The 15,041-nt window shown below is 25.2% G+C and overlaps 1 protein-coding gene across 2 annotated transcripts; it reads right to left on the bottom strand.

Annotated features, from left to right (window-relative positions):
• Positions 1-973: 973 nt before the first annotated feature.
• Positions 974-13,684, bottom strand: LOC145828586 (ceramide synthase 6-like). Of its 2 annotated transcripts, none has more exons than XM_082936351.1 (8): positions 13,500-13,684; positions 12,691-12,821; positions 9,668-9,773; positions 9,154-9,364; positions 7,858-7,986; positions 6,274-6,380; positions 5,172-5,338; positions 974-1,970 (listed from the first exon to the last, which is right to left on the bottom strand). In XM_082936351.1, the coding sequence occupies exons 1-8, from the start codon at positions 13,667-13,669 to the stop codon at positions 1,912-1,914; spliced, it is 1,080 nt and encodes a 359-aa protein (XP_082792477.1). In that variant the 5' UTR covers positions 13,670-13,684; the 3' UTR covers positions 974-1,911. The 2 variants fall into 2 exon arrangements, with proteins under 2 accessions (XP_082792477.1, XP_082792470.1); XM_082936344.1 differs by having other exon boundaries at positions 974-1,977; positions 5,176-5,338.
• Between the last annotated feature and the right edge of the window lie 1,357 nt (positions 13,685-15,041).

Here is a 15,041-nt window from a genome sequence, read left to right as displayed (position 1 = left end):
TTAATTTATACCGTTTGAAGACTTTGGAAAATAAGGAATTCTGTAAATTTGTACTGACAATATCTAACTTTTTTTCAAAAACCCATTTTTTTTCCAGACTTTTGTCATGTTTTTCGTGACCTTTTGACAACCCTGGTAGTGTTAAAAAAACCGCTTACTTAGGAAACAAACTATCGGTATTGTACTAAATGTTACCGATATGGACTCCTATGGAAAACCCTACTTTTGAATTACATGGGTTTTACTTAATAAACTAAAACTTTTTAAGTTAAAAAATCAGAAACTTGCTTTCAAACATCAAGACTACTTTTTAAGCTTTTAAAAAACTAAGTGTTTTCGAAAGGAAGTTCAGTAATAAATAAAAGCTAGTTAGTATTAAAATTATCATTACATTGTTAATTTGTACAACTACAGTTCTATAATAAAATCGGATTTTGATTGCAAGCTTCTTTTTCAATTGTCAGCATTTTACCTAATAATGAGCAAACACAGTAATCCTTGCATCATCTTTTATGCATCAATATAAAAATTGCTGTTTTCTTGAGTTTCAAAAATAATCTGTAGATATCTGAACGGCAAAAATTTGACTTCAAGATTTTGAATGCTTAATTAATGATATACGATACTTTGTGTTTATAATTTTGAAAACTTCACAGAATAACTGAAACTGTATTTTTTCTTTTTTGAACGTAAGTTTTAAATAAAAAAAATATAATTTCATTCAAGGAACAGTAACACTTTTAACTTTAATATTAAACAGAACTATGTGAAAACAACTAGTGTTAAAAAAACATTAAAATTTTAATACTTAAAATATATGTTATAAATTATTATAAGATGACCATACATTTTTTAGATAAAAAAAAACGTGAAAAATAAAATTCCGTAATTTTTCTTTATTATAATTCTTACAACAATAAAAAAACAATAAGAATAACTAAAAAGTAACATTTTTCATATTAAGCGTGTTATAAATTTGTATTGCTAAAACTTGAATAAAAATAATTTAAAGCTGCTTAATCTATTGGCACTTGTGTTTATTTTAAAAACATAAATTAAGTTTTTTTTTTTTAATAAACTTGAACATGTATGATTACAACAAATAAATTAAGCATCCCTTTCAAAAATTCTAAAGATCATTAGCAGATCAATAAAAACTATTCATTAAAAACCTTTAAAAGTATCTAACAAATAATTTTTAAAAAGGTTTGAACTTAAAAAAAAAGTTTAACATAAACTTGTAAATTGATTTTGAGAAATAAAAAATTAAATAATTTTAAACTATGCTTAAACCTGGTTTGAAATATAAAAAAATAGTTTAATCAAAATGAACTATCTTAAAGAACTTTTGCTAACATAAAGTATGACAGTTATAATAAAACTTAGAACTTGTAAAAAGCACCGTTGAAAAAGTAATAAAATTTGCAATTTTTCAAATAAAAAGAACACGTGTTAATAAATACATTTTTATCAAATTCAACAACTTTATCTACAAGACTAGCAGCTGAATTAATACGAAATCATTCAGTATGTAAAAGTTGCCAAAAAAAAAGCGACTTGTATATTTATCCCAATGTGGTTTGCACGACAAGATAGTTTTATGAAAATTTAATTTTTCGGTTGTGAATTATTAATTTTCAGTTTTAATCTGCGGAAAAAAAATTAAACTAAAATTTATTTTCAACGACCGCTTGTCAATTCTCGTAAACTTGACTTGACAACTTGAATTTTTCAGTTTGAAAATAAAATTCAACTTGCACCGGACAATTTTAATGTCTGTGAAGGCAACTAATTTTAAAAATAAAAAACGTTTTAGGCGGAGACCTTTTAAATGAAACTTGATTCGAAAACCAGAGTGGTTCTTTTGGCAAAAGCTCAACAACGAACGGAACATCATGAACCTGACAGCGGTTACTTGGTTTTCTGGTCTTCGTTTTCCGAGTCGCTCGCTTCAGAGTCGCTTCTCACATCTCCGACCTAAAGTTGTAAATTGCTGCAACTCTACACTTTTGACTATTTTTTTTCTCTCGTTTAAACTTCAGCGGTTGTTTTTCAACATGTTTTTAATAATAAATCAGTTTTTATATTTTATAATTCAATATAGTGTATTTAACTAGTTTATAGTTACGTCTGAATTTAAAGAAAATTTTTGCAGTATATCCAAAAGTATTGTGTTTAAAAGTATATATATTTATATTTTTTACAATATCTGTTTATATATTTACTAAAATTTTATTTATTCATAAGACTAGAAACTTAAAAATTACTTATACTGAAATGTTTATTTTGAGCCATAACAGAAGCTAATTTTGCTGTTATGACTTATGAATAAAATATCTACACAATTTGCAAGTGAAGTAAATATGACTTCTCATTTCATGCTGTCTTTAATTAAAAACTTAGCAAGGTGATATGTGCTAACCAAGATCATGTAATGTTTTGTTTAATAAACTAACATGAACTGTTATTTTGGACTTTACGTAAACAAAAACAACAAACAAAAACGTGTCAACCATGTTTGTTTTGAAAGACTGTTTTTGTAATAAGTAATCACTGAGTTTTTCACAACTATTTAAATACTTGGTTGATTTATTTGATACCTTTATTCAATACAAACACTTACTAGAAATAAAATTAAAACAATAAAAATACTTCAAATAAAAGTTGCTAAGACAACTACTTTTAATTCAATAAATTTATATTTGAGGTTGTAATTCAATTTTTAATTTCTAATTCTAATTTTTAATTCAATAGTAAGATTTTCTTAACATTTAACTAAACTTTGAAAACATTTTTTTAAATAACTATTAGCTTACTTCAAAAATTTTACCAGTTCTAAATGCAAATGTTGGTTGATACTTAAAACTAATGGTTTGGTATATACTTAATTATATTTTCATATGCTTTTGATAAATATTTATAACATAAAATTTTGAATAAATTGTTTGATCTTATTTTCATCGTTTAGTGACACTTCAAATGCCATCAACGGCTGTCAGAAAATCAGTTTAAGTCGTAAATTTTTTATGGTTTTACGACCTTTTGTTAAAAATATTATTTAACAACCAATAACAATATAACAAATAAACTACCGTTGTTAACTATATAGTAGACAGTTGACGGTTTTTAGAACTTTTTTTTAACTTCATATACAAAATCATAACTCCTTAAAATTTTACTATCATAAGACAAGGTATGATAAACTTTTTAAAAACTAAAAAAGAAACTTAAATATTAAAAATTTTAATATTAAAAGAAAGTTTAAAAAATATAAAAAGATGTTTCGAACAACTTTTGAAAAAGATCGATTAAACAACACCTAAATTCAAGCCTTCAAAGTTTTATTTGCGTTTACTGTAATCTGATTACAAAACTATATGTTGAAATTTGTAAATTACAGTAAATAAAACATCTGATTAGATTAAATAAACACTAACTCAAGTAAACATGGTAGAAATGTACTTTTTACAAAAAATTAAAATCTAATTCCTATTTTTTGAAAATTTAAAACTTATTTACCTTAAAGCCAATTTGTTTTATTGTCATTATTTTTTTATTTTGTTGCCATACATTTTAATAATTTATAAATATATTAATTGCACATTTAGCAAAGTTATATTAAGTTTTAGCATAGTTACATAACTTTAAGTAAATATTCTCTATAATTTAATTTTGAAAAAAAAAAAATAGTCATATTAGTAGTGACAAAAAGTATGCATTATACCAAACGCCTAAAATAAATACATAATGAAATTTCAACATGAAAATATAGTTAAAAAAACTTAACCATTCTTACACATTGTTTAAGCATTAGACACCCCCTATCGCAACACACCTTAATCTACAACGAAATAATTACAGTGAAACATTATTTTTACTTTTCACAAACGGAAAAAAACATTTCCATAGTACTAAAATATTGAAAAAGAATAAGAGTATGAAAACTAAGTTGAAATTATGTTTATAAATTTGCTTTATTATCAATCAATATTGATTAAGCGTATGAAAATTTTTTTTTACAACATGAAATCAACTGATTACATTTTTAAAATTAAAATCTAAATAGATAAAAGTAAGTTTTTGCAAGAATTTTTTTTAAGTATTTGAAATTTTTTTGTTAGTTAAATAAAACTTTTAAGCATAAACTGTTAATTATAAAGTGTTAAACATTTGGTCTATTTCAAATATGTTAAACTTAGTTGTATTTAATATTTACAGGAATAAAATTAACACTAGATATTCTATGTTACTTGAAATATAACTAGAAAACGTAATACTTTAAGTATAAAAAATAATGTTGTTTTTTAAATAAACATGTTTTGTTTTTTCAGTAGTAAAATGATAAGTCTTTTCAATTTGAAATAAACAATATGACATCAAAGTCAATTTTTTTTTTTTTCTATTTTCAAAACTAATATATTTCACAATATTTCAACAGTTTTTTTGGCAGCAGAACAATAACAAGAAAACTAATATTGAAACAGAAATAAACTATCTTGATGTTTATCTAAATATAAAACATTAGTTTCCTTGTATTGTTCTCCTAGTTAAATTCAGACGAAATGTAGTGAAATATATTAGTTTTGAAAATAAAACTGAGTTTGATGACATTTGTTTAATTCAAATATACTTATGTTGCAAGACAATTACTTCTATTTTACACGGTTTTTTTATAAGTATAAGCAATTACATAATAAAACTATAAGCAAGTATCATCAAAAAAAAAGATAGCATACAGATAGAATATAGATTTATTATCTATAACAGCAGTTCTTAACCTTTTTAATGTTTCACCCCTTCTTGGAAGGTTATTACCAAACTTACACCTTTATAGAGGATAATTACCAAATTTATCCCCAATTCCCAAAACGGCGTTTATTTTTGAAGAAAAAAATAGATTTTTTGAACTTTAAGCTTATTAAATATAAAAAATCGTAAAACTTGAACAGTTTATTTGACTTTAAATAAATTACAGTCAAACACTAACTTTAACCTAAAAAGATAGATAATGAACATAAGTTTCCCTAACTTGTAACAAAAAAACTCACTCCCCAAAACAAGGAAATTTGTCCCCAGGTTAAGATTTGCTGAATTATAACAATAAATTATAAATATTTAAAACTTATTCTCGTTTTTTTAAATTTTTATTTTAAACAAACAACACAAAGCACTAACATCACCGCCGCCGCTCCTGATGAAGTCGAACAGCCCCTTGAATATGAAGGAGACCCAGTAAACGTGGAGGATCTGCAGCGCCACCAGCCATACGCTGAAAAAGTAGAAGGAGGGAAAGTAGCCGGCCACCTCGAACGCGTCGTAGTACACACTGTGCAGCACCCTGAACGTTTGTATAAATATATTTCATTTGCTTTATATAAAACAATTCATTTAATGCAGGGGTCGGCAAACTGCGGCCCGCGGGCCATATGCGGCCCTCAAAGTCAAAATCTGCGGCCCGCGAGCTCCTTTTTAGCCAAAAATATACGTTTTTAAAACAATAAAAATTAAAGCTTTTGTAATAAGAAATTAAAGTTAGGTTCTTACTTCATTAATTACTCCTTTTTATGCTCTAATATTTCTTATTTTGATCTTAGATAATATTTTTATGCTGATTACTAGAACCCTTTTTAAATAAATGCGGCCCTCAAAAGTGTTTTTCTAAATAGTGCCGCCCGCGAGCAATTTTTCGCGAGAAAATTGGCCCGCGAGTTACATAAGGCTGCCGACCCCTGATCTAATGCATAGTAACAGCTGAACCGGTTGAAGCTACCAACTTCAAGTATTTTTTTTTACTTCCAACATTTTTTTGCTTACAAGTACTTGTTCGGCTGAGCTGGAAATGATATACTGTTGAAAGCAATAAAAACATCCTTACAGTTGTTACATTTCTTGCCATCTATCAATTTTTTGTTTTTATGTAATATTTTTTTATGCGTTTTTTTAACAATTCAACTACAAAATAAATTGGATACAAATATTTCATTTTTCAACATTAAATTCATTTTGGCTCAGTTTTTGGATAAACTAAAATAAAAACATTTTATGACAATAACATAAACGTTCAAGTCTTAAGATGTAAAAGAAGATAAGCGTAACAATTGTTATAACCGTTTAAGAAAATTAAGGTTAATAAGTTGATAATTCAATTTTATTGAAATGCTGTGTTGATCTTAAGAAATTTTACTTACAATTACACAATTACTTATTAAATATAAATAAAAAAATAAAACTAGTTTTTAATAAATTGTCATTTACGAATAGTTGCAAACTAACCAAAATGGAAAATATACTATTCTAGCTAGAAAAAAAGACAGTCCAAAAGATATGAATCCGTACTCTGCTAGTTGGTCGAATTTTGCGTACTTTATCATTTTTGATGTCTATAAATTTTAGAATACTTGAAACTTTCAATCGATTAACATAAATTAAGTTATCAAAATTTCAAGAAAAAATTCAAGTTTGTATTAATTAAACTTTGAACAAATACTTAATTTATCAACTATACTTAGAAAATTTTTCCAGTCCTATCAAAATTATGAGTGGTAACAATAATTAAACTACTTTTATCAAAAAACTTAGTTAAAGAAAGACTACTAAAATTTAATAAGTGGTAAGTAAATAACATTTAACACGGTAAATTGATTTAGTGTTACATACAATATAAAATATTTTAAGATTTAAAAAATAGTAGTTTAAAATTTTAATACATTGTCAAAATATAAAAAGTTGAATAAAAACACAGAAAATCAATAAAGATATTGAACTGAAAATGTTAAAACTATAAAGTTTATTTTCTCTAATAGGGATTCTTTTAAGGAGAGAAACTTTACATAAAAACACTACAAATCCATCTTAATATAGAAAAATCAATATTTTCCACGCTTGATTACTGAGCAAGATGTCAGTTAATGTCTTGACTACTTTTATTTTTACTTTAAAGCTTTGAAGTTCCTATAGTTTGTTTAGTGCTAAATAATACTAAACTAAAGTTCTACCCGTCAAAAGTTAGAAATTTATATTGGCTTATAAGAGTGCTTGAGAATTCGGTTGAAAAACTTTATTAATACTTCAAACTTTCTTATGTATACTCATACCGTACAATTAAATTTTTTTTCAACTTAAATATTCAAGTTTTAAGTTTTTTTTTTCAACTTATGCTAATAACTTCTCACAAGCGCAATAAAATTATAAATTAAATATACCTTACTACCATGATACGTATAAAACATTTTATCCGAACCTTATTTATTAGTATCATTTAAAGTATTTTTAATATAATAAAAGAACTACGAAGGATAAATTATAAAATCAATCTCGGCATTATAACACTTGTTCTCCTTTGAATATACAACTTATTTTCTTGTTTGCAACTTTTTATATTATTATATTGTGTTCAGTTATCAGTGGGTAAAATATTTTAAAAGTTTTAGAACCACTGATATAGTTTTTAAGGTGTAGTAGCTAAAACAATACAACAAAAACTTAAAATGCAATGAGTAAACAATGCATTTAAAGTATAAAGATGAAAAAACTAGTCAATAAATTTATTTTATAATGAAAACGTTAAAAATAAAAATATTATTTAAACCTTCACCTCTTGTATTTAAAACTTGTATTCAAATAAAGCCATTTTTTTCATTAAGGTTTTTATCTGCTTAATTACAGATGTATAAACATACAGTTTTATATATATTCCTAAAATTCATTTTTCTTATTAAGAAGAAAAATCTATAGCTTCATGACGCTTTTATAATAGATATCAACTTTTAGCTTTGATTTTTTTTATTTCATTTGAATTAAAACCTACTGAATCTGCTCATCAGAACACTGAAAACTTAATAATTTTGATCAACTCACCTCTAAGAATATATCTGAAAAGTCATGCAAGACCATTATGACAGCTCCAATGTTGAGCATGTTGATCGAATAAGAAAACGCTATGAGGAAAATGGTTGCTATGTGGTGAAGGAACATCACCCAGAAATCCTGAACAAAAAGTCAAGAAAATAATTAAATAAATTTTTAATTTAACACGTTTTTTGTTCTTACTAAAAAGAACAAGGTGTTACATGTAATTCTAGTTCATAAACACTTAACAAAATTTAAGTTTGAAAAAAATTAAATACTAATAAATATTTACTCAGTATAGTTATAATGTGGAAATCAAATATAAAGAATTACTTGTTTTGATTTTTATCAATGCTTGATTTACCGTAAAACCAGTTTGCTAACAATACTTTTGTAAGTAGAAAGTCTTTTGTATTACTAAACACACAACCGCAGAAGCTGATATCAAAAAATGTCAAATTTAAATCAATTATGTGCTTAACTTTTAAGGAACACAAAAATGGCAAAGCTTTAAGTCGGAGCAAAAACCACTTTTTTAGCAGTAAATTTTATTTATATATATTTTTTAATTTTGGTAAAATAATTATATTTACTGATAGTAAATGTATTCGTTTACCCTAACAAAAGTGAAACTAAAAAATCATGATATAACTTGAGTATACTAGTTCTAAAGCTTTTTCGAAAGTTTTTTAGTTTAAATAAAAAACCTTAAAAGTATTTTTCTAAACTAACATACTACTAATGTGAAAGAAAGCACTACTTACAGCTTCATTCAAAAAAGACAAAATATTTAATTTTAAAGGTATTTTTTATTAAAAATTAAGTCAACTGCTCTAAATTATAAGCTTAGTTGCCAGATTTAAAAGCAAAAAACAAGCCTTATTCAACTTGAGTTTTAAAAAATATACAAATTCTATTAAATTAGTAAAAGCCACTAACTTAAACCTTTTAATTTAGGTATAATACCATAAAGTGAAAGAAATTAAAGTTTAAAACTTAAGTTCAGAAAAAAAAGACTTTTAGTAAAATAATCTTAAAGAAACTAGCCTGAAATTTTCAACAAAAAATCAAACTAGTCTAAATCAGTCTAACTTTTTTAATATATAAAAATTCCATACTTGCCTGGAATTTGCCCAAATGAGTGGCAAACGTTATATATTTGTTTTTTTTTTTTTTGTTAAACCAGATACTTGAAAGAAAAAAACATTGCTGAGTAAAACAGAAGTTTTTTAATACACCTTGTGAAACACTGAGTACATCGAAAACATTTACAAAACACCTATAAAGTTTCAAAACCAAACAAACCTTTCTTTTCACGTCGAAAAACTGGGATATGGCGCAGGAAGTGTAGAAGGCCAATTCGGTTTGGAAGTAGATGTAGTTGTAGCTGTTCAGTTGCTGCTTCTCCGGGTAGCCCTTCCAACACGTGCTGGGCGTTGAGAGGCACTGAGGCGACGTTTTGTACAAAGTCACGTTTCCAAGCACGAACAGAAACGTGTACAGCAGAAACCTCCACCTGAGATAAGATGATTTTCTTTACGAAAGATTTTTTAGTTTCAAATGATTACACTCTTCACAAAAACTGATCAAGTATTAATTTTCTTATTCGTTACAAGTTTGCAAAAATAAGAATGATATAAATTTATTGTTATCAATTATTAAAAAAAAAAGTAATGTACTTAATATTTGTAGTTATTCAAACTTTTTTTTTGAAAAAAGTAGCATTTTTATATATTTGATCTTTAAATAAGGATTGAAATAACATTTGAAAAATATCTTGTTGTAAAAGAGATTTTAAAATATAAACATCTATTCTTACACTGTTTCTTGAAATTTTACTAGCTGCGATGGTCTGTTTATATCACGCTTTCTTTTAAACCAACGCTGCACTTTCCTTTCATTCCAGTCCAACTGCTTGCAAAGACCTAGAATTGAAAATTTGCATAAAGATTAAGAATTGAAGTGTGGTATACTGTATGATATTAGTATTTAATTATACTTTCAGAGTGAGTTTGTTTTTCTCAAGCTCTTATTTTAAATGTAAACATAAAACTAATTTTAAACGTTCAGATGTTTGTTTAAGTAAGTTTTAATAGTTATACTTATTTTAAGATACTAAATATAAAGTTAGTCTTGCTTTTACACGCAACATTATGGTACCTGTAAGTTCAAGGTTGAACAAAATATACAGTAAAAACAAGTTTTTGAAAGCAAAGCAGTGAGAAAAATTACTGTATGAGACCTATTCTCTGTTGATGATGCTTCTTTTGTAGCTCATTCTTTCAAAGTTCGCAAGACTGACTTAGTTCTCTTCTGCATGCTCAAATTTTGGACCCACTATTAGTAATGGAAAAAGTAAGTCTAAATAATAAAGGAAGATACTTTTGCCAACAATTTTAATTGATGACAAGTGCATTAAATACATGAAAATTTGTATAATTTGGCTCAAATGTTGTGTCTTTTGCATCAATGGACACTGAGATTAACTTTCTAATTGGTAAAGCTTAAGGCTTTTTCGCCTGACCATATGCAAGATTTTGGGATGATTCCAAGACAATAATTTTGCACAAATTCAGCTGTGTTTAGTGCTTGTGTAATCAGTACTCAGCTGTACAACAGCTGAATATTGCCCAGTCAGAAGTTCAGGAGAAGAAAATAAACATCTTTCATCAACAATGCCTCCATAAAACTATCTGAACTAGATAATAACATAATATTAGCAATGTAGAAGTTTTGAAACATACTGACCTCACCCCTATGTACACCATCCTAAGACAGCAGTCTTCACTGCCTTGGCAACTGAGGATGAGAAATGAAGCATATTCCAAATGTTTTGTTTACAGTGAATTGCTTGTTGGAAAATGTAAAGCTGGTCAACATTACAAAGACTTTTACAAACACAACTAGTAAAAGGATAAGTGAATGAGATAAGAATGTTTTAAAAAACCCAATAAGACAATTAAAAACCCTCAAAATAATTTTATCTATATAAAGTAGCTTTTATACTCGTTTTACAATACTTATTTTTATTTAATGTTAGTTTTATTTTGTTTTGCAGCAATTAGTACCAAATCTAGTGAACAGACATGCCACATATGGTCTATTTTGGCTGCAAGCAGACAAGTATTTGATATTATTATATAGCATCATGATTTCAAAATACATTTTAAAGTATAAATATTTTTTTTTAATCAAAATCTTTTCCATAATAATGTTTTATATTATTATACCTTATATTAGAATAATTATTTATAACATATTATTCTATATATGTACATAGATTAATATTTTATCAAAGAAAATAATATAGTACACAATAAAGCTAATTTTATAAACTTTAGTGATTTTCTATTTTAAGTAGGATCACACAATCTTTATAAATAACTAATTATATGGTATAGTTAAAAGTAATTACTTGTTATAGTAAATAAAAAAAAGTTTGAGTTAGTTAATTTTAAGATTTTTTTCTAAGACAAGTTAAGGGCATAGGGGGGTCCACCTTGATTTTTACAAGTTGATCTTATTTTATAAAGTTTTATCTGAGCTACCAGACATTTTTAACCACTTAAAATAATACAAATTATTTTTTAATATATAAGCGATTGAATAAGTTCCTAATGGAAGGCGCAAACCAAAAACGTCAAAAAAGACTATTTCATTAAAAATCTATCTCCTCCTTCATTTTTTAACCAATCTTATTCAAATTTTCACAGAAAATCCATTATAAATTTAAAAAACAAATGAATGCAGGATTTTTTTAATTAAAAAAATTAAAATCTTTTTAAAATAAAACTACTTTTTTTTTGTTTTTTTATCTAATTTTTTATCTTTTGACATTTTAAAAATCGCAACAATCAAAGTCTTTTGACTTTGAAAAGTCTTTGACAAAAGGGACATTTCGTGAAAGTTTGAGGTCTCTAGCTCAAAAAATGAAGAAGAGAGATTTTTAGTGAATTTTTAAATTCCCAATAAAAATGACCCCAAACAATTTGTGGTCCATACATTTGTATCAGAAACTTTTTACAAAAATAACAATATATCAAAAGCTAAATAGTTTTTTTAAATTTTATAAAAACTGGCTGGTAGTTTATACTTAAAGCTTTTATATGAGAGCCACTGTTATTTTTAGTAAAAAGTGTAGAATTAGAACTACTTTTATTTTTAATTAATAAGAATAATTTAATTTTATCTAAACATAAGATCAATTTTAATAATAATAAGTTTTATGAAAATAAAGTATGCTAATTTTGAAGCTTGAAAAGGTTTTTGTATTCAAACAAAGATTTAAAATGTTTAAAATAGTACTTGTCATTGATTTTTTCTAATAAAAACATTATATGTAACAAGTCTATTTAATAGTCAAAGTTTATGAACTACATAACTTAATAAAACTAACATTTTAAAAAAATTAATAACTTAATTTGGCAGAGTTTAGCAAGGTTGTTAAGGCTACATATTTTGAAAATTGTTGTTAAAAATGGTTAGTGAAAATAGAAAAAAATTATAATTTATTAACATAACATACATAAATTAAAATGGAACATACACTTTAAAAAGAAATTATAACACTTATATTACTTTTAGTTAACATTGGTAACTAAAACTGTTATTAAAAGAAGCAATAAGATAAAAGAAAGTTGCTCGTATCTAAATTTTAGACTAAAATAACTTATACAACTTTAACAGAAACAAAGAAAAAATTAACAAAAAACAAAAAAACTTGTAAACTTAAATCAAAAAATTTAATTTAAAGGTTGTAACTTTAATTTTACTGACTAAAAATATTTGTTTTTATAACTTAATAAAATCAAAGAAATACTATAAATAATACAATTTATTAACCTTCTAATCTATCACCTTGTGGATTTTTGGTTATTGTTCCATAAACTCTTTCAAGCAAAACATTTGGAGATGGTGGCTTTGCGGCTGCATTTGATATATTTAACCACAATCCAAGTGGTTTCGCTATAACTCTGTAAATTAATATTTAAATGAAGGTAAACAAGTTGATTTTTTAACACAGATTTTGCAAAGTTTATAAAAAGGAATAATACTAAAACATTAAAATATTAGATAAAAAATAATGATTAAATTGTTTTATTAGTAAGTATAAAGTTGTTTACTTACTAGAAAATAAAAAATAATATTTATAAATAGACAACTTTTAGAAAAGGAATTAATCAACAAAACATTTTTTTTATAAAATAAGTTCAAAATTTGTAATAAATAATTTAACACCTTATTCATTAAATTATCAAAAAATTATCATTAATAAAGTTATTGGATAACTTATTTGAAGAAAAGTTTGTATATTTTTTATCTCTTTCTATTTTTTTATAACTTTATCAGCTAAAAATTTTAATAATATTTATAGAAAAAAAACTTAAGTAATTTATTTATATTTAGATGTAAGTAAACAAAGCTATATATTTTATTGTATATACTGTGGTAATAAATGTAATCTATAACTATTTTTATTTGTAATACAAAAAAACTCATTAAATATTATCACAGTTATGTTAAAAAAAGCTTATTTTAAAACAATATAGTAAAAACTTAAAATTGCAAGTAATTATTTACATCAGAGCTAAAACTACAATTGAATAAAAATGATATTTATTTTTAGGTTTAAACACTGAATTTAAACTAACAGTTCCACAAACAGCCGAAGCAAATACAAGGAAACAGCGTAGGGAAGAACCAAATACAGATGATGAGGCTGAGCAAACTGAGCTCCCGGTCTGTCTCTTAAGTCTGACCAGGAAGTTCCTTCCGGTAACCAAAACTTCTCCTGCCAAAACCAGTCAGTGAACGTAGTCATAACAAAAAAAGCTGTGAAAATAAAGCTAAAACTACTTTAATCTCAAGAAGTATTTAAAGAAGAACTTGTTAAGGTCATTTTCAAAGAAAATGCTTAAAAAGGTTTTAATTTATAAGTAAACAAATTACACAAGTTATAATTTTTTTTTCTTTAAAAATATTAGTCTTTTAAGACATTCAACTAATCATTGGACTTTTGAGTTTCCAGTTGGAAAAAAAAAAATGCTTTGGAAATACCACAAAAATACCCTGTGTAAAATTATTAATGATTTGAAGAAACTTCACCTTGGCACTATTCAATTTTCTGAAAACCACCTCAATGCAAACTGTATAGGACCCAAAAATTTAACTTTAGAGTTTTTAGTTGGATTTTTTTTTACATGTGACAATTTATCACATTAACACATTGTGCACAATTTAAGACGATTTAAAGAAAGTTTTATGGTTGCACTTTTAATTTTAAAAAATTCAAGAAAACTTACAAAAAATGGTAAAAACTATATAAAATAAAGAGTTGCCTCCATGGAACTTTCTTTAAATTGTTTTAAATTGCGCACAAAATGTTGAAGTGATAAATTGCCACATGTAAAAAAAATTCCAGCTAAAAACTCTAAAATTTAATTTTTCGGGTTACATACAGTTTGCACTGGGGTGGTTTTCAGAAAATTGAATTCCGCCAACATGAAATTTCTCTAAATCATTTAAAATTTTGCATAGGGTGTTTTTGTGTTATTTCCAAAACGTTAACTTTTCCAGTTTGAAACTCAAAAGTTGCTCTATTTATAAGCACCCTAATGGACATTGTATAATGTTAAATTTATTTAAGCTAAAAATCTGGGTTGAACTCGTGGTTTAAGTTTTTTTTTTACTGATCTTGTTTAGAAACTTTAAATAATCTAACAGTTTGTTTTTCATGTTTTTTTTTTAATTTCAAAAAATATTTGGTATATGATGGACTAAATTAAGTAGGACTAATTGATTTTTTAGTAGGCCAGATTTAGTAAAGCAATCCTTTACCAGATAAAACTTGTTAAAAGTCTTAGTAAAGCATGTAATTTAAATAATTATAAAAAGACTATTAAACGTAAAATTGTAATGAAATGGTTGTTTAAAAGTGAACACTAATATGTACTGAAAAAAAGACAACATAATACTCTTAAGTATTTATTACAAAAAAAAGTTCAACTTTATTTTTTTGCACAAGTTTTTTTAAAGTTAAAATAAATTAAAGATTTAAAATTTTGTTTGATGAGCTTTAAATCACTTTTTTTTGGACTGTGGTTGGAGTACAAATCCTAATAATAATCTCATTTTTGGCAAAGTTATTGCACATATAGTTATAAAAAATTATGTATGTACTATCAAAGACCTTT

Source organism: Thalia democratica, chromosome 1 (assembly GCF_965202585.1).
Source record: "Thalia democratica chromosome 1, ktThaDemo2.hap1.1, whole genome shotgun sequence".
Taxonomy (NCBI): domain Eukaryota; kingdom Metazoa; phylum Chordata; class Thaliacea; order Salpida; family Salpidae; genus Thalia; species Thalia democratica.
The sequence above is the reverse complement of the archived record's forward strand: the minus strand, read 5'-3'. Positions and strand labels throughout refer to the sequence as shown.

Coding starts and splice junctions, on each gene's coding strand:
- LOC145828586 (XM_082936344.1), bottom strand. CDS start 13,669: ATGACTACGTTCACTGACTGGTTTTGGCAGGAGAAGTTTTGGTTACCG. Junction 9,774..12,690: donor ACAAGGTGATAGATTAGAAG/GTTAATAAATTG, acceptor TTTCAATTCTAG/GTCTTTGCAAGCAGTTGGAC. Junction 6,381..7,857: donor TTTCAGATATATTCTTAGAG/GTGAGTTGATCA, acceptor TAAAATTTATAG/ACATCAAAAATGATAAAGTA.